The sequence below is a fragment of the Rhinopithecus bieti genome, unplaced genomic scaffold, assembly GCF_001698545.2.
Source record: "Rhinopithecus bieti isolate Rb0 unplaced genomic scaffold, ASM169854v2 scaffold_47256, whole genome shotgun sequence".
Classification (NCBI taxonomy): Eukaryota; Metazoa; Chordata; class Mammalia; order Primates; family Cercopithecidae; genus Rhinopithecus; species Rhinopithecus bieti.
The window spans coordinates 467,843-490,229 of record NW_016819014.1 but is presented as its reverse complement, the minus strand read 5'-3'; the positions used below and the strand labels follow the sequence as shown (position 1 = coordinate 490,229).

The 22,387-nt window shown below is 38.5% G+C and overlaps 1 protein-coding gene across 8 annotated transcripts in view; it reads right to left on the bottom strand.

The window, feature by feature from the left end:
- NRG4 (neuregulin 4) overlaps positions 1-22,387 on the bottom strand; it is a 99,178-nt gene that overhangs the window by 54,493 nt on the left and 22,298 nt on the right. For 4 of the 8 annotated variants that reach the window (XR_001882555.1, XM_017858015.1, XM_017858016.1 and 1 more), the window contains one exon: positions 484-549. Coding sequence is in view for 6 of the 8 variants with exons in the window: in XM_017858015.1 (XP_017713504.1) it covers positions 484-493 (10 nt within the window). In the remaining 2 variants the exon portion in view is untranslated. Of the gene's footprint in view, positions 1-483; positions 550-1,121; positions 1,201-1,711; positions 2,056-22,387 lie in introns of those variants that run through there. The other 4 variants (XR_001882556.1, XM_017858018.1, XM_017858021.1 and 1 more) reach the window with 3 other exon arrangements.

The window sequence follows — 22,387 nt, the reverse complement described above, 5'->3', positions numbered from 1 at the left end:
CTACATCAGAATCAAAGGAGTCATCATATATGGTTTTCCACTGAGGGTGGAAAGTGACTTTATCACAGCTAAAATTAGTGTCCTTGTTTTAATCGGATTATAGTCAAACATATCTCAACACTTGGCATTTATTTTATCAATAAAGAAAACTCATCTAACCTGAATCACTATTTCTGAATCTACTTTTATTCTGACTTCTATTTCCTTTACTATTTGAGCTGATTTCAGATATAGAACAAGCTAGAATGTATCAGGTTATAAAACCAATAAAACATATATGTCTAAAATAAAATAGTTTTATGTCATAAAGGAAGGTCTCTCAAAACCAAATATTGCATATTTGAAATATTAATTTCATATTCACATCTCTTCCAATGATGTCGGGAGGGAATAATACAGCCTTGTGTTAATATACATTTTTGATCGTTGTTCTATTGCTATGGAAACATATTGACAAAAACATATAAATGTATAAGAAATTACCTGTTGGCATCTTAATTTGTAAATAGTTTCATTCTTGGTCAAGAGATTAGGGTTGAAAAACAGTACCTAGAACAGTTTAAAAAATAATAATTTAAGGAAAATGGTCTTCTTTTAAGGGCATTATAAAATGTCAAATATTCTAACAGCAATATTATTAAATGTTGAAAATAATAAAGACATTTATATACTAGGGACAAATTTTAGTTACGGCATTTTTAGATACCTATTACATTTCAATAAAAAATATGAACAAAACTAAAAGATCAATAACATACTTAATATAAATCATTGCCTAAATAATGTAATTTAATCTTAAATATCTCTCTCCAGAAAAGTCTAATAAGGCTATTTTTAGTAAACATTATTAACATAGTAGAGTACTACATGGAATTTTACATGAATGATATGAGACAGTAAGTAAAACTGAATGAACTGAATTGACTTTCTGCTTTTTCATAAAGCTTATTTACAATCTGACTCTTAAGTAGAATCAATAACTTCCACTTTTTCAATTTATTGAAAATAGCCAAAATGTACTATAGAAAAATCTTCAATTGCATTTCAAGTTTTTGCACTTCTATAGAACCTTTAAAACTTCTATAAAAGCACTTTTAAGTTTACCATAGATTGCACATTACATTTATCAATCCATGCGAACTTTTCTTCTAAAAAATGTCCAGGGCTGATAGGTGCAGCAAACCACCATGGCACACATGTAATAAACACACTATGTAACAAATCTGAACGTCCTGCACATGTATCCCGGAACTTAAAATTAAATTAAAAAAAAAAAAGAAAATGTTAACCACAGAAACACAAAAAATGTCTGGCATCTGGCAAAGCAATGTAGCTAATAAGACACTCTTACATATGAAGTTTCCTGCTATAACAGAAACAAAAGAATTCAAACATGTATCTGAAGAGGTGAAGCATTTATACTTACATTATGATTACAAGCTCCCAATTCTGTTCTATAAAGAACACTTCTGACCTAAACAGAAAGACTCTTAACAGAAATCTCAATCTACTAACACAGTTGTAATATCAAGGTCTTCTCTCAAAGCCAACAGCTCTTTCTTAGACAAGCAGAGAGGCAGAGTGAGCGAGCAAGCAATCGAGAGAGAACACACACGAGCGAGAACAGGCAGGAAGGAGAACATTAAATCTATTTGATTTTTAAAAATCACTGACTCATACTGTTTCTTTTTTCCAAACAAATAGGACTTACCCTCAATAAAAACTTACATTCACGCACAAAATAAATTTTGTTGGACATGCAGTGTTTCAAAAGTTTTTGAATACTGCAGACAACAGCAGCTGTGACTTGCATTTTATAACATGTCAAAAATCTGATTTATATGGCTGCAGTGTGCAGTGTGGGCGAGGTCACGCCAGACCAAGGTGTGCACAGAGGTCAGGCACTGGCCAAGGGAGCCACCCCTTCAATTTACATGTTCAGATTTGCAAATGGAGCAGAATTTTATTTAGAAAAGGAGTTGTACTAGGGGCACTTCCAAATCACTGTCCAAGTTTTAAAGGTAAAAACCAAAGCACATTCTTCAGATTCATTACTTATCTTTGCTTGTCTGAATAATTCAAGACGTAGTGTAAGTTTGGGAGAAAATAAATTTTAATGTGGAGCCAATGGGTAAGTGTTTCACAGATTTTTAAAAAATATTTTTAAAAATTTATGTTTTATGAGGTTTTATCTTACAAGCCAGATAAAATTTATATAAATAATGACCTGAAGAACTTACAAAGCTAAAAGAAGGTAATAGCTATAACAAAACTTATAACACCAAGTTCAATTTGAAATGAATAAAATCATTGAACCTGACTAATACCAATGACAGTATAATGCCTGAATACTATACCAAAGTTGTTAAATATAGTGATGAAACTTTTAAAAATAATAAACAATTTTAAAATATTGACTAAATTGTAATTTTGTTTAAATGAAGTATAGAGATCTTCATCATATAATTATCTAAAGTATGCCAAACATTTAAATGGTTATCTTTTCTAAAATGACAATTATTACTTGACTGATATAAAGCCCAAACTAATATGTTTGTTTTGTTGTTTTAAGAAAATATTAAATTCAAAATCAAATACTCTAAAAACAATCTGTTCATTAGGAGAATGGTGTGAACCCGGGAGGTGGAGGTTGCAGTGAGCCAAAATTGCGCCACTGGACTCCAGCCTGGGCGACAGAGTGAGCCTCTGTCTCAAAAACAAAACAAAACAAAAAAAGCCAATCTGTTCATTATTACATTTTTAAAATTATACTTTAAGTTCTGGGATACACGTGCAGAATGTGCAGGTTTGTTACATAGGTATACGCGTGCCATGCTCGTTTCCTGCACCCATCAACCTGTCATCTACATTAGGTATTTCTCCTAATGTTATCCCTCCCTTAGCCCCCCACCCTCTGACAGGCCCTGGTGTGTGATGTTCTCCTCCCTGTGTCCATATGTTCTCATTGTTCAATTTCCACCTATGAGTGAGAATATGTGGCATTTGGTTTTCTGTTCTTGTGTTAGTTTGCTGAGAATGATAGTTTCCAGCTTTATCCATGGCCCTGCAAAGGACATGAGCTCATTCTTTTTATGGCTNCTCTTTAGTTTAATTTGATACCATTTGTCAATTTTGGCTTTTATTGCCATTGCTTTTGGTGTTTTAGCCATGAAGTCTTTGCCGATGCCTACGTCCTGAATGGTATTGCCTAGGTTTTCTTCTAGGGTTTTTATGATTTTAGGTCTCACATTTAAGTCTTTAATCCACTTTGAGTTAATTTTTGTACAAGATGTAAGGAAGGGGTCCAGTTTCAGTTTTCTGTGTATGGCTAGCCAGTTTTTCCCACACCATTTATTAAATAGGGAATCCTTTCCCCATTGCTTGTTTTTGTCAGGTTTATCAAAGATCAGATGGCTGTAGATATGTGGTGTTATGTCTGTGGCCTCCGTTCTGTTCCGTTGATCTATATATCTATTCTGGTACCAGTACCATGCTGTTTTGGTTACTGTAGCCTTGCAGTATAGTTTGAAGTCAGGTAGCGTGATGCCTCCACCTTTGTTCTTTTTGCTTAGGATTATCTTAGCTATGTGGGCTCCTTTTTGGTTCCATATGAACTTTAAAGTTGTTTTTTCCCAATTCTGTGAAAAAAGTCAACAGTAGCTTGATGGGGATAGCATTGACGCTATAAATTACTTTGAGGAATTATGGCCATTTTCAAGATATTGATTCTTCCTATCCATGAGCATGGAATGTTTTTCCATTTGTTTGTTTGTGTCCTCTCTTATTTCCTTGAGCAGTGGTTTGTTGCTCTCTCCTTAAAGAGGTTCTTTACATCCCTTGTAAGTTGGATTCCTAGGTATTTTATTCTTTTTGTAGAAAGTGTGAATGGGATTTCATTCATGATTTGGTTCTCTGTCTATTATTCATATATAGGAATGCTTGTGATTTTTGCACATTGATTTTTTATCCTGATATTTGCTGAAGTTGCTTATCAGCTTAAGGAGATTTTGGGCTGAGATGATGGCATTTTCCAAATCTACAATCATGTCATCTGCAAACAGAGACAATTTGACTTCCTCTCTCCCTATTTGAACAACCTTTATTTCTTTCTCTTGCCTGATTGCCCTGGCCTGAACTTCCAATACTACGTTGAATAGGAATGGAGAGAGGGCATCCTTGTCTTGTGCCAGTTTTCAAAGGGAATGCTTCCAGCTTTTGCCCATTCAGTATGATACTGGCTGTGGGTTTGTCACAGACAGCTCTTGTTATTTTGAGATACATTCCATCAATACCTAGTTTATTGAGAGTGTTTAACATGAAGTGGTGTTGAATTTTCTTGAAGGCTTTTATGCATCTATTGAGATAATCATGTGCTTTGGTCATTGGTTATGTTTATGTGACAGATTGCGTTTATTGATTTGCGTATGTTGAACCAGACTTGCATCTCAGGGATGAAGCCAACTTGATCATGGTGGATAAGCTTTTTGATGTGCTGCTAGATTTGGTTTGCTAGTATTTTATTGAGAATTTTTGCATCAATGTTCATCAGGGATATTGGCCTGGAATTTTCTTTTTTTGTTTTGTCACTGCCAGGTTTTGATATCAGGATGATGCTGGCCTCATAAAATGAGTTAGGGAGGATTTCCTCTTTTTCTATTGATTGAAATAGTTTAAGAAGGAATGGTACCAGCTCCTCTTTGTACCTCTGGTAGAATTTGGCTATGAGTCTGTCTGGTCCTGGTCTTTTTTTGGTTTGTAGGCTATTAATTATTGCCTCAATTTCAGAACTTGTTGTTGGTCTATGCAGGGATTCAGCTTCTTCCTTGTTTAATCTTGGGAGGCTGTATGTGTCCAGAAGTTTATCCATTTCATCTAGATTTTCTAGTTTATTAGTATAGAAGTGTTTATAGTATTCTCTGATGGTAGTTTGTATTACTCTGAGATCAGTGGTGATATCCCTTTTATCATTTTTTATTGTGTCTCTTTGATTTTTCTCTCTTTTCTTCTTCATTAGTCTGGCTAGCAGTCTGTTTGGTTGATTTTTTCAAAAAACCAGTTCCTGGATTCATTGATTTTTTTAAGGATTTTTTGTGTCTCTCTCTCTTCAGTTCTGCTCTGATTTTAGTTATTTCTTGTCTTCTGCTAGCTTTTGAACTTGTTTGCTCTTGCTTCTCTAGTTCTTTTAATTGTGATGTTGTTTATTTTAGATCTTTCCTCCTTTCTCTTGTGGGCAGTTAGTGCTATAAATTTCCCTCCACACACTGCTTTCAGTGTGTCCCAGAGATTCTGGTATGTTGTGTCATTGTGTCTTTGTTCTCATTGGTTTTAAACAACATCTTCATTTCTGCCTTAATTTCATTATTTACCCAGTAGTCATTCAGGAGCAGGTTGTCCAGTTTCCAAGTAATTGTGCAGTTTGAGTGTGCTTCTTAATCCTGAGTTCTAATTTGATTGCACTGTGGTCTGAGAGACTGTTATGATTTCCATTCTTTTGCATGTGCTGAGGCATGTTTTATTCCCAATTGTGTGGTCAATTTTAGAATAAGTGTGATGTGGTGCTGAGAAGAATGTATATTCTGTTGATTTGAGGTAGAGAGTTCTGTAGATGTCTATTAGGTCCACTTGGTCCAGAGCTGAGCTCATGTCCTGGCTGTCCTTGTTAATTTTCTGTCTCATTGATCTGTCTAATATTGACGGTAGGGTGTTAAAGTCTCCCACTATTATTGTGTGGGAGTCTAAGTTTCTTTGTAGGACTGTAAGAACCTGGTTTACGAATGTAGGTGCTCATGTGTTGAGTGCATATATATTTAGGATAGTTAGCTCTTCTTTTTGCATTAATCCCTTTACCATTATGTAATGCCCTTCTTTGTTTCTTTTGATCTTTGTTGGTTTAAAGTCTGTTTTTATCAGAGACTAGGATTGCAAACCCTGCTTTTTTTTTTTCTTCCCATTTGCTTGGTAAATATTCCTCCAATCCTTTATTTTGATCCTATGTGTTTCTTTGCATACAAGATGGGTCTCCTAAACACAGCACACCGATGTGTCTTGACTCTTTATGCAGTTTGTCAGTCTGTGTCTTTTAATTGGGGCATTTAGCCTGTTTACATTTAAGGTTAATATTGTTATATATGAATTTGATCCTGTCATTATTATGCTAGCTGGCTGTTTTCCCCTTAGTTGACGCAGTTTCTTCATAGTGTAGATGGTCTTTATAATTTGGTATGTTTTTGCAGTGGCTGGTACCAGTTTTTCCTTTCCATGTTCAGTGCTTCCTTCAGGAGCTCCCATAATGCAGGCCTGATGGTGACAAAAATCTCTCAGCATTTGCTTGTCTGTAAAGGGTTTTATTTCTCCTTCACTTATGAATCTTAGTTTTGCTGGATATGAAATTCTGGGTTGAAAATTCTTTTCTTTAATAACATTGAATATTGGTCCCTACTCTCTTCTGGCTTGTAGGTTTTCTGCAGAGAGATCTGCTGTTAGTCTGATGAGCTTTCCTTTGTGGGTAACCCAACCTTTCTGGCTGCCCTTAATATTTTTTCTTTCATTTCAACCTTGGTGAATCTGACAATTATGTGTCTTGGGGTTGTTCTTCTCGAGTAGTATGTTTGTGGTGTTCTCTGTATTTCCTGAATTTGAATGTTGGCCTCTCTTGCTAGGTTGGGGAATTTCTCCTGGATAATATCCTGAAGAGTGTTTTCCAGCTTGGTTTCATTCTCCCCTTCACTTTTAGGTACACCAATCAAATGTAGGTTTGGTCTTTTCACATAGTCCCATATTTCTTGGAGGCTCGCTCGTTTCTTTTCAATCTTTTTTCTCTAATCTTGTCTTCACACTTTATTTCATTAAGTTGATTTTCAATCTCTGATATCCTTTCTTCCACTTGATCAATTTGGCTATTGATACTTGTGTATGCTTCACAAAGTTCTCGTGCTATGTTTTTCAGCTCCATCAGGTCAACCTATGTTCTTCTCTAAACTGGTTATTCTAGTTAGGAATTCCTCTAGTCTTTTTTCATGGTTCTTAGCTTCCTTGCATTGGGTTATGATATCCTCCTTTGGCTTGGAGGAATTTGTTATTACCCATCTTCTGAAGCCTACTTCTGTCAATTTGTCAAACTCATTCTCCATTCAGTTTTGTTCCCTTGCTGGCAAGGAGCTGTGATCCTTTGGAGGAGAAGAGGCGTTCTGGTTTTTGGAATTTTCAGCCTTTTTGCATGGTTTTTCCTCATCTTCGTGGATTTATCTACCTTTGGTCTTTGATGTTGTGACCTTTGGATGGGGTTTCTAAGTGAACATCCTTTTTGTTGATGTTGATGCTATTCCTTTCTGTTAGTTAGTTTTCCTTCTAACAGTCAAGCCTCTCTGCTGCAGGTCTGCTGGAGTTTGCTGGAGGTTCACTCCAGACCCTGTTTGCCTAGGTATCACTAGTGTAGGCTGCAGAACAGTAAAGCCTGCTGCCTGTTCCCTCCTCTGGAAGCTCTGTCCCAGAGGGGCACCCACCAGATGCCAGATGGAGCTCTCCTGTATGAAGTGTCTGTTGACCCCTGCTGGGAGGTGTCTCCCAGTCAGGAGGCACAGGGGTTAGGGACTCACTTGAGGAGGCAGTTCTCCCTTAGCCGAGCTCGGATGCTGTGCTGGGAGATCCACTGTTCTCTTCAGAGCCAGCAGGCAGGGATGTTTAAGTGTGCTGAAGCTGCGCCCACAGTCACCACTTCCCCCAGGTCCTCTGTTCCAGGGAGATAGGGGTTTTATCCATAACCCCCTGACTGGGGCTGCTGCCTTTTTTTTTTTTTTTTTTTTTTTAAGAGATTCCCCTGCCCAGAGAGAAGAAATCTAGAGAGGCAAACTGGCTACAGTGGTTTTGCTGAGCTGCAATAGTCTCCACCCAGTTTGAACTTCCAGGCGGTTTTGTTTATACCGTGAGGGGAAAAACACCTACTCAAGTCTCAGTAATGGCAGACATCCCTCCGTCCAACACGCTCAAGCATCCCAGGTCAACCTCAGACTGCTGTGCTGGTAGCGAGAATTTCAAGCCAGTGGATCTTAGCTTGCTGGGCTCTGTGGGGGTGGGATTTGCTGAGCTAGACCACTTGGCTCCCTGGCTTCAGCCCCCTTTCCAGGGGGGTGAACGGTTCTGTCTCGCCGGTGTTCCAGGTGCCACTGGGGTATGAAAAAGAGCTCCTGCAGTTAGCTCGGTGTCTGTCCAAACGGCCACCCAGTTTGGTGTCTGCCCAAACGGCCGCTCAGTTTTGTGCTTGAAACCCACAGCCCTGATGTCGTAGTCACGTGACGGAATTTCCTGGTCTATGGGTTGCGAAGACCATGGGAATAGCATAGTATGTGGGCTGGAGGGCACTGTTCCTCATGGCTTCCCTTGGCTAGGTGGGGAGTTCCCCAACCCCTTGCACTTCCCTGGTAAGGCAACACCCCACCCTGCTTTGGCTCGCCCTCTGTGGGCTGCACCCACTGTCTAACCAGTCCCAGTGAGATGAGCCAGGTTCCTCAGTCAGAAATGCAGAAATCACCTGCCTTCTGTGTTGATCTCGCTGGAAGCTGCAGACCAGAGCTGTTACTATTCAGCCATCTTGCCTGCCACCCATTATTACATATTATCTCCCACATTCAAAGGCAATTTTTACATAACTATAACAATTATACAGACATATCTCATTATATGCATTTTATTGCACTTTGCAGATACTGTTTTTACGAAAGGCTTGTGGCAACCGTGTGTCTGTTGGTGCCATTTTTCCAACAGCATGTGCTCACTTCATGTTTCTATGTCACATTTTGGTAATCCTCACAATATTGCAAACTTTTTCATTATTATTACATCTGTTATGGTGATCCGTGATCAGTGATCTTTGATGTTACCATTGTAATTGTTTTGGGGCACCATGAACCATGACTGTATAAAATAGAGAACTTAATCGATAAATCTGCATATTCTGAATGCTCCATTGACCGAACATTCCCCTATCTCCCCTGGCCTCTCTATTCCCTGAGACACAACAATATTGAAATTAGCCCAATTGATAATCCTACAATGGCCCCTAAGTGTTCAAGTAAAAGGGAGAGCTGCATGTTTTTCACTTTAAATCAAAAGCTAGAAATGATTAAGCTTAGTGAGGAAGGTATGTAGAAAGGTAAGATAGGCCTCTTGCACTGTCAAAGGAAATTAAAAGTACTATTCCAGTGAACACACAAATGATAAAATGCAACAGCCTTATTGCTGTTATGGAGAAAGTTTTAGTGATCTGGATAGAAGGTCAAACCAGCCACCACTTCCTCTAAGCCAGGGTTGTCCAATCTTTTGACTTCCGTGGGCCACAGTGGAAAAAGAATTGTCTTAGGCCACACATAAAATACACTAACACTAACAATAGCTGATGAGGGAAAAAAATCGCAAAAAAATCTTATAATGTTTTAAGAAGTTTATGAATTTGTGTTGTGTGGTATTCAAAGCCATTCTGGGCTGCATGCAGCCCATGTGCCAGGGTTGGACAAGCTTGCTGTAAGCCAAAGCCTAATCCAGAGCAAGGCCCTAACTCTTATAAATTCTATGAAGGCCGAGAGAGGTAAAGAAGTTGCAGAAGAAAAGTTTGAAGCTAGCAGAGGTTAGTTAATGGGGTTTAAGGAAAAAAGCCATCTCCATAACATAAAAGTGCAAGGTAAAGCAACAAGTGCTAATGTAGAAGCAGCAGCAAATTATCCAGAAAATCTATCTAAGATCATTGAAGATGGTTACACTAAACAACAGATTTTCACTGTAGACAAAACCAGCTTCTACCAGAAGAAGATACCATCTTGAACTTTTACAGCTAAAGAGAAGTTAATGTCTGGCTTCCAAGCTTTGAAGGACAGATTGACTTCTTGTTATGGGCTAATACAGCTTGTGACTTTAAGCTGAAGCCAACACTCATCCATCATTCTGAAAATCCTAGGGCCCTTAAGAATTATGCTAAATCTAATCTGCCTGTGCTGTATAAACAGAACAACAAAACCTGGATGACAGCACATCTCTTTACAGCATGGTTTACTAACTATCTTAAGTCTACTGTTGAGGCAAGACCCTCCCCCAGCAAAAACATTACAACTCACTGAGGGCTCAGATATTTGTCAGCATTTTTTAACAATCAAGTATTTTTAAATTAAGGTATATACATTATCTTTTAGATATAATGCTACTGCATACCTAATAGGCTATAGTATAAACATACCTTTTTATTTCCTTTGGAAACCAAAAAAATTTGTGTGACTCACTTTATTGTGATATTTGCTTTATTGCAGCAGTCTGAAACCAAGACCCACAATATCTCAGAGGTATGCTTGTACACATACACACACACAAACCATTTTAGCATATGGTGTTTGAATTTCAAAATGACGTTTTCATGAAACAAAATCAGTGTCTTTTATTATTTTATTTGAACCGTGAAGCTATGATGCTGTCTACTGATATGAAAATGACTACTAAACTGTATATGGGAGATAATCTGTGACTTCATGACATTCGAGATGTATTTATTAAGAGACATATTGTGATGATTTTGTATTATTTATTGCACCATGCAAATAAGCAATCTTTAGGATCATGTGATTCTAAAGTAGAAAATCTATAGATTTTCAAGCTAACTTTTCACTCTAAGTCAGTGGTCCCCAGTCTTTTCAGCACCAGGGACTGGTTTCATGGAAGACAATTTTTCATGGACTGAGGTGGGGGATGGTTTCAGGTTGAAATTATTCTACCTCAGGTCATCAGGCATTAGATTCCCATAAAGAGCACGCAATCTAGATCCCTCACATTTGCAGTTCACAATAGGGTTCACGCTCTATGAGAATCTAATGCCACCGCTGATGTGATAGGAGGTGGAGCACAGGCCATGATGCTCACTTGCCTGCTTCTCACCTCCTACTGTGCAGCCTGGTTCCTAATAGGCCATGGTCCGGTACTGGTCTGCGGCCCGGGTGTTGGGGACCCCTGGTCTAAATGAAAGACTTGATCTTTAAAAACTATTTTTCCATCCACCTATCAATAAACGTGTACTAAGTGGCCTACTACCCTTTTAAAAAAAGGACACTGGGTGAGGAATGCCAGACACATAAACAAGCGCAAAAATGTTTTAGGCTGATTCATATAAGCATATTTTGACTTACAAAAATGAGTTTCATGTGATTAAACCTAATATTCTTACAGAGACATATGTATGTTACTATATTTACACACACACACACAGACACACACACACACACACACACACACATTCTTAACTGTTAATGGAGAATCAGAAAAAGATTCCAAGAGGTAGAATGAATAAGAGTTTCTAAACAGAGATGAATCAACATTTCAGACAGAGGTAACAGCATGTCCAAAGGCATAAAAGAAGGAAGATCTAATGTATTCAAATAATTGCAGGTAGATCACAAGCCAGGAAATGTATAGTGGCGTGTGTGGACTGTGTATGTTCACACACACAGGGTGGGAGGGTGGGATGGTGGTGAAAAGAATGGCAGGAATAGATAGTGTAAAACATGCTGGACCCAGATTGTAGGCTTTATCTTAAAGGCAATGGGGAGCTTTGAAAGCTTTTTAGCAAGGGAGTGACATGATTACATAAACATTTTAGAAAATTCATTCTGATGGCAGTGTGGAAAACAAATGGGAATCTGCTGAGGACATGGTATCAGAGAAAGCAGTTTGGAGGCTATTTTAATAATAGTGAAGAAATAAGGCACAGGAATTAGGAAAAAGAGAGAGATAATTAAAGACATACTTAGGAGGTACACCCACAGTATAGCTGAGAAGGGTAAGAAAAAAATCAAGAACAACTTTCAAATGCTGCTAAAATTAAATACCTAAATGAATAGCTATTAGGGAAATTCATATTAAAACCACAATGAGGTGATGTCAGCAAGATAGCTCACTAGAGACACCTGGCACCCATACTCCCCACCCACACAAGAAAGGACCAATGCAATGAATAAAGAGCTAAGACGTCACTAGAGTGTTGACCAGAGAGTGCTGGAGTACAGTAGGGAAGTGGGGAGGTACCTATAGTGATTGGAAGTCCAGGAGGTACCTACAGTGATTGGAAGCAACGGAGAGAGACACCTAGCCTCTGTGGCACTGTCTACCATGCCTGGATCAGATTGATTTGGAGAGAGGAGACAATTTCCCTTTCAGGGAAATGGTAAGCAGAAGAATCTCATCAGCTGCTATTGCCACTGCAAATGCCCACAGTCCTTACTATAGGTGAATCCCACATCATCCCAAGCCCCAAGTCCAGTTTGGAGAGCTGCTGGGAATTCATGCAACTACACTGGATTATGTAGTTGCACGGATTATGAGCAAAAGCTGTGCACTCCCCAACCCCCACCTATCCTGTGAGCCACACTGCTGCAGCACAGTGCCATCTTGAAATTAGAGCCACCTCTGCAATGTGTCCTCCTCTGGGACCAATAGCCATTGCGCCTCTCCAGCACTGGTGGTTCATCTTCATTCCACCCAGCCCACAGATGGCTGATGCCATAACCCCAGCTATGCAAAGCCTGGGTCCAGGATGGGTTGCGAATCTGGTCCTACACAGCAGGGAAACCAGTTCCCACTGCCTGCACTTCCAGCTGGAGGAATAGTCTAGCAGTCCTACCCAGGGTGAAGCCACTGCTGAGCCAGCTAAATAGCTGCACACCCTCCCCTAAGCTAAGCAAGAAAGGACTTGGGGCTACCAAGTAGTTGACAAGCAACCCCTTGGGCTGTCCCCAAACAGATGGAGCAGCTACAAACCTAGGACCTGAGAAACAGCCCTGCGGCACCCACCCCTCCTGCTGACACATCTCTGGCCTGCCCAAAGGCCCCATGCCTGTAATCAGAGCCTGAGAAACAGCTTCATGGGCTAGTCCTAGTTTACCTTCTCCTAGGCCTCCAAGCTGCCAACATGTAAGTCTTGGGCCTAAGAAACAGCTCTGCAGGCTGCCCCTGGCTAGCATGCCCCCAGGCTGACTGAGTAGCTGTATGTCCACTTCCTAGGCCTGAGAAATAGCCCTGGGGGCTGCCCCTGGCAGACACACTCCCAGACTGAGTGGCTGTGTGTCCATGTCCTGGCCACATCTACCATACATGCACCCAGACCACCCAAGAAACCACCCATGTCCTACCTAGACCAGAGAAACAACTCCAGGAGCAAACTTGAACAGACGTACACCCAGGACAACTTAGAAGCCATGCATCTGCACCCCAGGCCTAAAAAACAGCCCCGTGGGATACCCCTGACAGACATGCCCTCAGGCCAGCTGAATAGCTATGCACCCATGTCTCAGGTCTAAGAAATAGCCTTGTAAGCCATCCCTGGCAGCCATAACCCCAGGCTGGCTGAGCAACCAGGTGCCTGTGTCACCAGCCAGGGTAACAACTCCAACGCCCCAACCCCAGCAAGACTTCAAGTTGTCTGACTCACTGTGTGCATACTCGCACCCTTGACCTGAGAAAAAGCTTCACTCTCAGCAAAGCCACACCACCACTGCCAAACTCTCTCATCTTAGATTCCTGAGACACTCATAAATGTTAGTAGTGTAGATTACAGCTGAAGAAACTACCTGGAGACTATACTACATGTTAATCTAGACCCAAAACCAAGGCACCCCACCAAACTGACACCCCAAGACCCATCTATATGTATAAGTCTTTCCATAAGAAAATTGGAGGGGGCAATTGTTCCACCAAATGCATAGAAATTAATGCAGGCAAGAAAAAACCAACCAAACAAAAAACATGGGCAGAAAAAGCAGGCAAACATTACACCTTCAGAAGAACACAGTAATTATCCAGTAAGAATCCAATCCTAAGGAACTATATGAAATACCAGAAAAAGAATTCAAAATAGTACTCTTAAGGAAACTCAGTGAGATAAAAGAGAATATAGATAGACAGGGGCCAGGCACAGCAGCTCATGCCTGTAATCCCAGCACTTTGGGAGGCTGAGGTGGGCAGATCATGAGGTCAGGAGATTGAGACCATCCTGGCTAACACAGTGAAACCCCATCTCTACTAAAAATACAAAAAATTAGCCAGGCTTGGTGGCAGGTGCCTGTAGTCCCAGCTACTCAGGCAGCTGAGGCAGGAGAATGGCATAAACCCAGAAGGCGGAGCTTGTGGTGACCCGAGAACGCGTCACTGCACTCCAGCCTGGGCGACAGAGCAAGACTCCATCTCAAAAAAGATAATATAGATAGACAACAATGAAATTTTAAAAATTCACTATTTAGATGAGAAATTCAATAAAGAAATAGATATCATAAAAAAGAATCAAACAGAAATCCTGAAGCTGAAGGATTCAATTAACGAAATAAAAAATACAATTGAGGCTGGGCACAATGACTGACTCCTATAATCCCAGCACTTTTGGGAGGCCACGGTGGGTAGATCACTTGAGGTCAAAAGTTCAAGACCAGCCTGGCCAATGTGGTGAAACCCTGTCTCTACTAAAAAATACAAAAATTAGATTGGCATACTGGTGGGTGCCTGTAATCCCAGCTACTTGAAAGGCTAAGGGAGGAAAACTGCTTGAACCCAGAAGATGGAGGCTGCAGTAAGCCGAAATCATACCACTGCACTCCAGCCTGAGTGACAGAGTGAGACTCTGTCTCAAAAATTAAAAAAAAAAAAAAAAAATTGAGAGCATCAGTAAACAGACTAGATCAGCCAGAAGAAGGAATTTCTGAATGTGAAGATAGGTTTTTTGAAGTAACACAGGCAGTCCCCCCGCTACACACCCAAAAAAAGGCGTCCAAGATGTATGAGACATCATTAAGTGAACAAATATTTGCATTATGGGCATTCCAGAAGAAGAAAATAAGGGGAAAAAAGCTAGCATTTCATTAAATATGTTTTCTGCATATTTCTGCAGAAAACATATTTAATGAAATAATAGCTGAAGTCATCACAGGTTTTGGGAGAGAGACAGATATCCAGATCCAGAAAGTTCAAATAATCCCACATAGATTCAACGTAAACAAGTCCTCTTCAATGCACATTATAATCAAATTATCAAAAGTCAAAGACAAAGATAGAATTCTAAAACTGCAAGAGAAAAGAATTAAGTCACATGTAAGGGAATTCCCATTAGTTTGACTGGATTCCACAGCAGAAACCTTACAAGCTAGGAGAAAATAGGATATAATCAAAGTACTGAAAGAAAAAAACTATCAGCAAAAGTATTATACCCAGCAAAGATATCCTTCAGGAATAAAGGAGAAATAAAATCTTTGCTTCCAGCCAAGCAAAAACTAAGGGAATTCATCACCACTAGACTGGCTATATAAGAAATGCTCAAGGGAATCTTACATATGGAAGGGAAAAGACAATTACCATACTCATAAAAACATGAAACTATTAAACTCACTGGTAGAACTGATATACAAAGGAGAAAGAGAAAGGATTCAAACCATTTCATTACAGAAAACCAACCAACTGCAAAAATAAATAAAAGAGAAACAAAGGATACACAAAACTACCAGGAAACAAACACAAAAACAGAAGGAAGTCCTCATCAATAACAACCTTGTATGCCAATGGATTAAATACTCCATGTAAAAGATACAGACTGGCTGAAAGGATAAAAAATAAAAACAAGAGGCTGGGCGTGGTGGCTCACGCCTGTAATCACAGCACTTTGGGAGGCTGAGGTGGGTGGATCACGAGGTTAGGAGATTGAGACCATCTTAGCTAACAAGGTGAAACCCTGTCTCTACTAAAAATACAAAAAATTAGCTGGGCGTGGTGGCAGGCGCCTATAGTCCTAGCTACTTGGGAGGCTGAGGCAGGAGAATGGCATGAACCCGGGAGGCGGAGCTTGCAGTGAGCTGAGATTGTGCAACTGTACTCCAGCCTGAGGGACAGAGCAAGACTCCGTCTCAAAAAATAAATAAATAAAATAAAATAAAACCAAGACCCAACTATATACTGCCTATAAGAAACTCCCTTTATCCGTAAAGTCTCACACAGACTGAAAGTGAAGGGATGGAAAAAGACATTCCACAAACAAAAACCAAAAACAAGCAGGAATATCTGTATTAGACAAAACAAGACTTCAATTCAAAAGTTGTACAAAGAGAAAAAGAAAGACATTATATAATCATCAATGGATCCATTCAGCAAGAGAATATAACAGTTGTAAATATATATATGCACCCAGCACCAGAGCACCCAGATAGACAAAGCAAGCTGTACAAAGAGAAAAAGAAACATTATATAATCAATGGATCCATTCAGCAAGAGAATATAACAGTCATAAATATATATGTATGCACACAGCATCAGAGCATCCAGCTATATAAAGCAAATATTATTAGATTTAAAGGGAGAGACAGACTTCAATACAATAATAGTTGGGGACATCAACACCCAGTCTCAGCATTAAACAGGTCATCTAGCCAGAAAATCAACAAAGACACACTGGATTTAAACTGCACCATAGGCTAAATGGACATAATTTTCAAAACGTTTCACCTAAAAACTGATTTTTTTCATCAGCACATGGAACATTCTCCAAAACTGACCACATATTAGGACACAAAACAAGTCTCAAACTTTTTAAAAAATTGAAATACCAAGTATCTTATTTTACCACAATGGATAAAACTTCAAATCAATAATAAGAGAAACATCCCAAACTATACAAATACATGGAAATTAAACACCACCCTGCTGAATGGCCAATGGATTAAGAAAGAAAATAAGAAAATTAGAAAGTCCCATGAGACAAATGAAAATAGAAACACAACATACCAAAATCTATGGGACACAGCGAAAGCAGTATTAAGGGGCAAGTTTATAGTAATAAATGTCTACACAAAAAACTAGAAAGATTTCAAATAAACAATTTAATGATGCATCTCATAGAACTAAAAAAAAAAAAGAAAAAATCAAACTCAAAATTAGTAGAAGAAATAAAGATTGGAGCAGAAATAAATAAAATTGAGAGAAAAAAATACAAAAGACCAATGAAATGAAAGTTGGTTATTTGAAAAGATAAACAAAATTGACAAATCATTAGCTAAACTAAGAAAAAAGAGAAAACCCAAATAAAAAAATCAGAAATGAAAAATGAGACATCACAACAGATATCACAGAAATACAAAGGCTCATGAGCAAATACATGCCAATAAATTTGAAAACCTAGAGGAAATAGATGAGGTCCTGGCTATATACAACCTACCAAGATAGAACCAAGAAGAAATGAAAAACCTGAACAGACCAATAACAAGTAATAAAATTAAAACAGTAATAAAACAGTCTCCTAACAGAGAAAAATCTAGGACCAGATGACTTCACCATTGAACTGTAATGAACCTTTAAAGAAGAATTAAAAGTAATTATTCTCAAACTGTTTTTAAAAAAAAAAAAAAAAAAAGGGATTCCAGCTGGGCGTGGTAGCTCACGCCTGTAATCCCAGCACTTTGGGAGGTTGAGGCAGGTGGATCACTTTAGGCCAGGAGTTTGAGACCAGCCTGGCCAATGTAGTGAATCCCCCTCTCTACTAAAAATACACAAATTAGCCAGGTGCGATGGCCTGCACCTGTAATCCCAGGTACTTGGGAGGCTGAGCTAGGAGAATCGCTTGAACCCGGGAGGGGAAGGTAGGTTGCAGTGAACTGAGATGTGCCACTGCACTTCAGCCTGGGCAGCAGAGCGAGACTCCTCCTCCTTCTCCTCAAAAAAAATAAAACAAAATAAAAAAGTGATTCTATGAGGCCCGCATAACTGTGATAGCAAAACCAGATAAGAACACAACAGAAAGAGAAACTACAGGATAAATCCCCCAATGAACATAGACATAAAAGTGCTCAAGAAAATACAGGCAAATCAAATACAAAATACATAAAAAAGATAATACACCTGATCAAGTGGGATTTATGTCAGGAATGCAAGTATGGTTCAACATATGCAAATCAATCAATATCAACACTATATCAACAGAATGAAGGAGAAAAACCATATGATCATGTCAATAGGTGCAGAAAAAAGCATTTGATAAAATGCAACATCCCTTCATAATTAAAAACTCTCATGAAATTAGGTATAGAAGGAAAGTACCTTAACAAAATTAAGGCCATATATGATAGACCCACAGCTAACATCATACTGGATGGACTGGAACAAGACAAAGATGTCCACTCTCACCACTCTTATTCAACATAGTACCAGAAGTGCTACATAGAGCAATTAGACAAGAGAAAGAAATAAAGGGTATCCAAATTAGAAAGGAGGAAATCAACCTGTCCCTGTTTGTAAATGACATGATCTTCTATATAGGAAAACCTGAAGACTCTACCAAAAAACTCTTAAAACTAATAAATGAATTCAGTAAAGTTGCAGAATACAAACATCAACATAAAATCAGCAGTATTTTATACATGGATGATTAACTAAACTGAAAAGGAATCAAGACAATCCCATTTACAATAACTACAAAAACATAAAATACCTAGGAATAAATTTAACCAAAGAAGTGAAGGATCTCTACAATGAAAACTATAAAATGCTGATGAAATAAACTGAAGAGGATACAAACAAACTGGAAGATATGCTCATGGATCAGAAGATTTAATATTGTTTAAAATAATCATACTACCCAAGGAAACCTACAGATTCAATGCAATCCCTATCAAAATACCAATTACATTCTTCACAGAAATAGCAAAAGAAATCCTAAAAGACGCAAAACAGATAAAGCGACAAAAAGAACAAACTGCAGGCTGGGTGTGGTGGCTCATGTCTGTAATTCCAGCACTTTGGGAGGCTGAGGCAGGTGGATCATGACATCAGGAGATGGAGACCATCCTGGCTAACATGGTGAAACTCCATTTCTACTAAAAATACAAAAAATTAGCTGGACGTGGTGGCACACACCTGTAGTTCCAGCTACTCGGGAGGCTGAGGCAGGAGAATTGCTTGAACCCAGAAGGTGGAGGTTGCAATGAGCCCAGATTGCACCACTGCACTCCAGCCTAGGTGGCAGAGCGAGACTCTGTCTCAAAAAAAAAAAAAAAAAGAAAAGAAAAGAAAAAGAAAACAAAAAAGAACAAAGCTGCAGGCATCATGCTACAACTTCAAAATATACTACAAAACTGTAGTAACCAAAACAGCATGGTTCTGGCATAAAAACAGACACATAGACCAATGGAACAGAATAGAGAACCTAGAATTAAAGAACCCATGCTTCTACAGCCACCTGATTTTTCACAAAAGCATCAAGGACACTCATTAGGGAAAGGACAATCTCTTCAATAAATAGTGCTGGGAAAACTAGATAGCAATATCCAGAAGGATGAAACTACTCTCCCACCCTCTAACCTTATACAAAAAGCAACTCAAAATGGATTAACAATCTAAATGAAAGACCAGAATCTATGAAACTACTGCAAGGCAACATAGGGGAAAGACTTCAGGACACTGGTCTGGGAAAAGATTTTATGAATAACACCTCAAAGCACAGGTAACAAAACAAAAATAAACAAATTTTAATCTCTAATTTAAAATCTTTCCACAAAGGAAACACTATGCCTGGATGGATTCACTGGTGAATTCCACCAAACATTTCAGGAAAAAGAGAGAATATTATACAAATTATTTTAGATACTAAAGAATGAACATTTCCCAACTCATTTTTCTGAAACCAACATAAACTTGATGCCAAAACTTGACAAGAAATTAAAGAAAAAAAATTACTATTAATCCTCATGAACATAGACAAAAAAAATCATTTAAAAAATTAGCAAATTAAATCTACTGATATAGTAAAAGGATAATATATCATGACCAGTAGGGTTTATCAGCATGGTTGGTCTAATATGTGTGAATTAATACAATTCACCACATTAACAAAATAAAAGATAAAGATTATATTGTCACCTCAATAGATTCAAAAAAGGCATCTGATAAAACTTCAATACCCACTCATGAGGGAAAAAAATCTCCACAAACTAGGGGAACTTGCTTAAGCTTATAAAGAGTATCTACTAAAAACCTACGATTAGCATCATATTTCACGTTGAAATATTGAAAGACTTTCCCCTAAGATTAGAAACAAGGCAAAGATGTCCAATTTCACTATTTCTATCACCATTATACTGGAGGTCTTAATTAGCACATGAGGATAATACAAAGAAATATAAAACATAAAAACTGGGGCTGGGCACGGTGGCTCATGGCTACAATCCCAGCACTTTGGGAGGCCGAGGCGGGTGGATCATCTGAGGCTGGGAGTTCAAGACCAGCCTGGGCAATGTGGTGAAACCCCATCTCTACTAAAATACAAAATAAATTAGCCAGGCATGGCAGCATGCTCCTATAGTCCCAGCTACTTGGGAGGCTGAGGCAGGAGAATTGCTTGAACTCAGGAGGTGGAGGTTGCAGCAAGCCAAGATTGCACCACTGCACTCGAGCACTCCAGCCTGGGCAACAGAGCAAGATTCCGTCTCTCCAAAAAAAAAAAAAAAAAAAAATTAGCTGGATGTGGTGGCGCATGCCTGTAATCCCAGTTACTCAGGAGGCTGAAGCAGGAGAATCACTTGAACCCAGGAGGTTGCAGTGAGCTGAGATCGTGCCATTGCATTCCAGCCTGGGCAAAAGAGTGAGACTCTGTCTCAAAAATAAATAAATAAATAAAACCCATAAAAATTGGAAAGGAAGAATAAAGCTGTCATTATTCACAGATAAATGCTTTCCATAGTGAAAGAAAATGAGCATATGTATGGCATACATTACTCAAGAAAAGCCAGCACAGAGGGTAAACAAGAAACAGAGAGGAGAATTACCCAGTAAAAAGACTTTATATGCTAGGCACACAGCCACCATGCTAATAACAATACATTCTTAAAATAAGAGTAATTTAAATCAAGAAAAGCTCAAGCTTTAAAGTTTGTTTCAAACCACTTCAATAGTGTTCAAATGCCAGTAGAAATAGACCAAAAAGATTTTCCAGTCAATTGGTTGAAAATACCCTTACCATACATTTAAGAATTGCCTTAGATGCTGACTTTGCAAGTCTTACAATATTGTTAGTTTTTGTGAGGCCTGACTCAGGGTACATCAGAAAAGAAAAGCAAAATATTGTGTATAAAGCCACCAAGAAAACCACATAGAGACCAACAGATCTCAATACACCCCAAATCACGTCTTAGGCATTTAGATAAATAACAGAATATTCAGTGTCAGAAGCTTTCCAATTATTTTTAAAAGCTTTTGGTTTTAAAATTTAGCATAAACAAAATGAAAAAACTTCAGACTACTTTTCTAGGAAAATTATTTTGATCACAACTTGTCAGTATGTGAATAAGTAACAAACATAAAGTCTTAAAACTTTCTTTGAAGGCCAAATATAATTTTCTATAAACTACATCCACAGAACAATGTCTATTCTTCTTTGCCCCATATTTTCCTTTGGTTGTTGTTCAAACATCTCCTTGTGATATAAAAAGCTGGCACAAATGGCTATTACCATGAATTAATTTTAGAAAGGCAAAATAGAAAAGTAAAATCTTAAACCTCATGTGATTGAGTCAACAATTGGAACAAAAAATTTTCTGAAATGATGGAAACATTTAAAAGGACAACTGAAAGTAAAAGTAGATGTTCTGATATAAGGCAGAGTAAAATAGCAGTTTGGAAGTAATAAACATTTCCTAGCAGTCAGTGATGCAGAACTAAAATACTATCTTATTCAAAAGCCATGACTACATTGAACCTATCATACTGGACTCAGCAATTTCTTTCTGAAGACTTTTATTAGGTTGTAAAACTTTGTAGCATTTCTTACTGCATGGGAAACCAATTTTCAGAAGATATTCCCTAATTATATTAAAGTACAAGTCTTAGCTATGCAGATATTCTACTCCTAAAAGTAAAACGTAAACTGGGCTATGTATCAAGAAGATGTCTGTCAATAGTAACACCTCAATAATGCAATTTTACACGTGAATTGAATCAGCCTATTGTAAAAGTTTTTTGTTTTGTTTTGTTTTTTTGTTTGTTTGTTTTCCCCAAAAGCTTTTCCCGGCCAGGTGTGGTGGCTCACGCCTGTCATCCTGGCACATCAGGGGCCCAAGGCAGGAAGATACCTGGAGGCCAGGAGTGCAAGATCAGCCTGGGAAACATAATGAAATCCCATCTCTATTTCAAAAAATAAATCAATAAGGCTTGCCCTTACTTCATATAACCATTATTTACTAATAGGACATCATGGTTTAAGAACAAAAATGTACCGACATTGTAGCATATAAAAGAGAGTTTTATAATGTATCAGTTTAGAAAGTTTTAGGTTGTAAGTAACAGTCAACCCAGTTCACAATAGCATAAACAAATATGGATAAATTTCTCACAAGACACA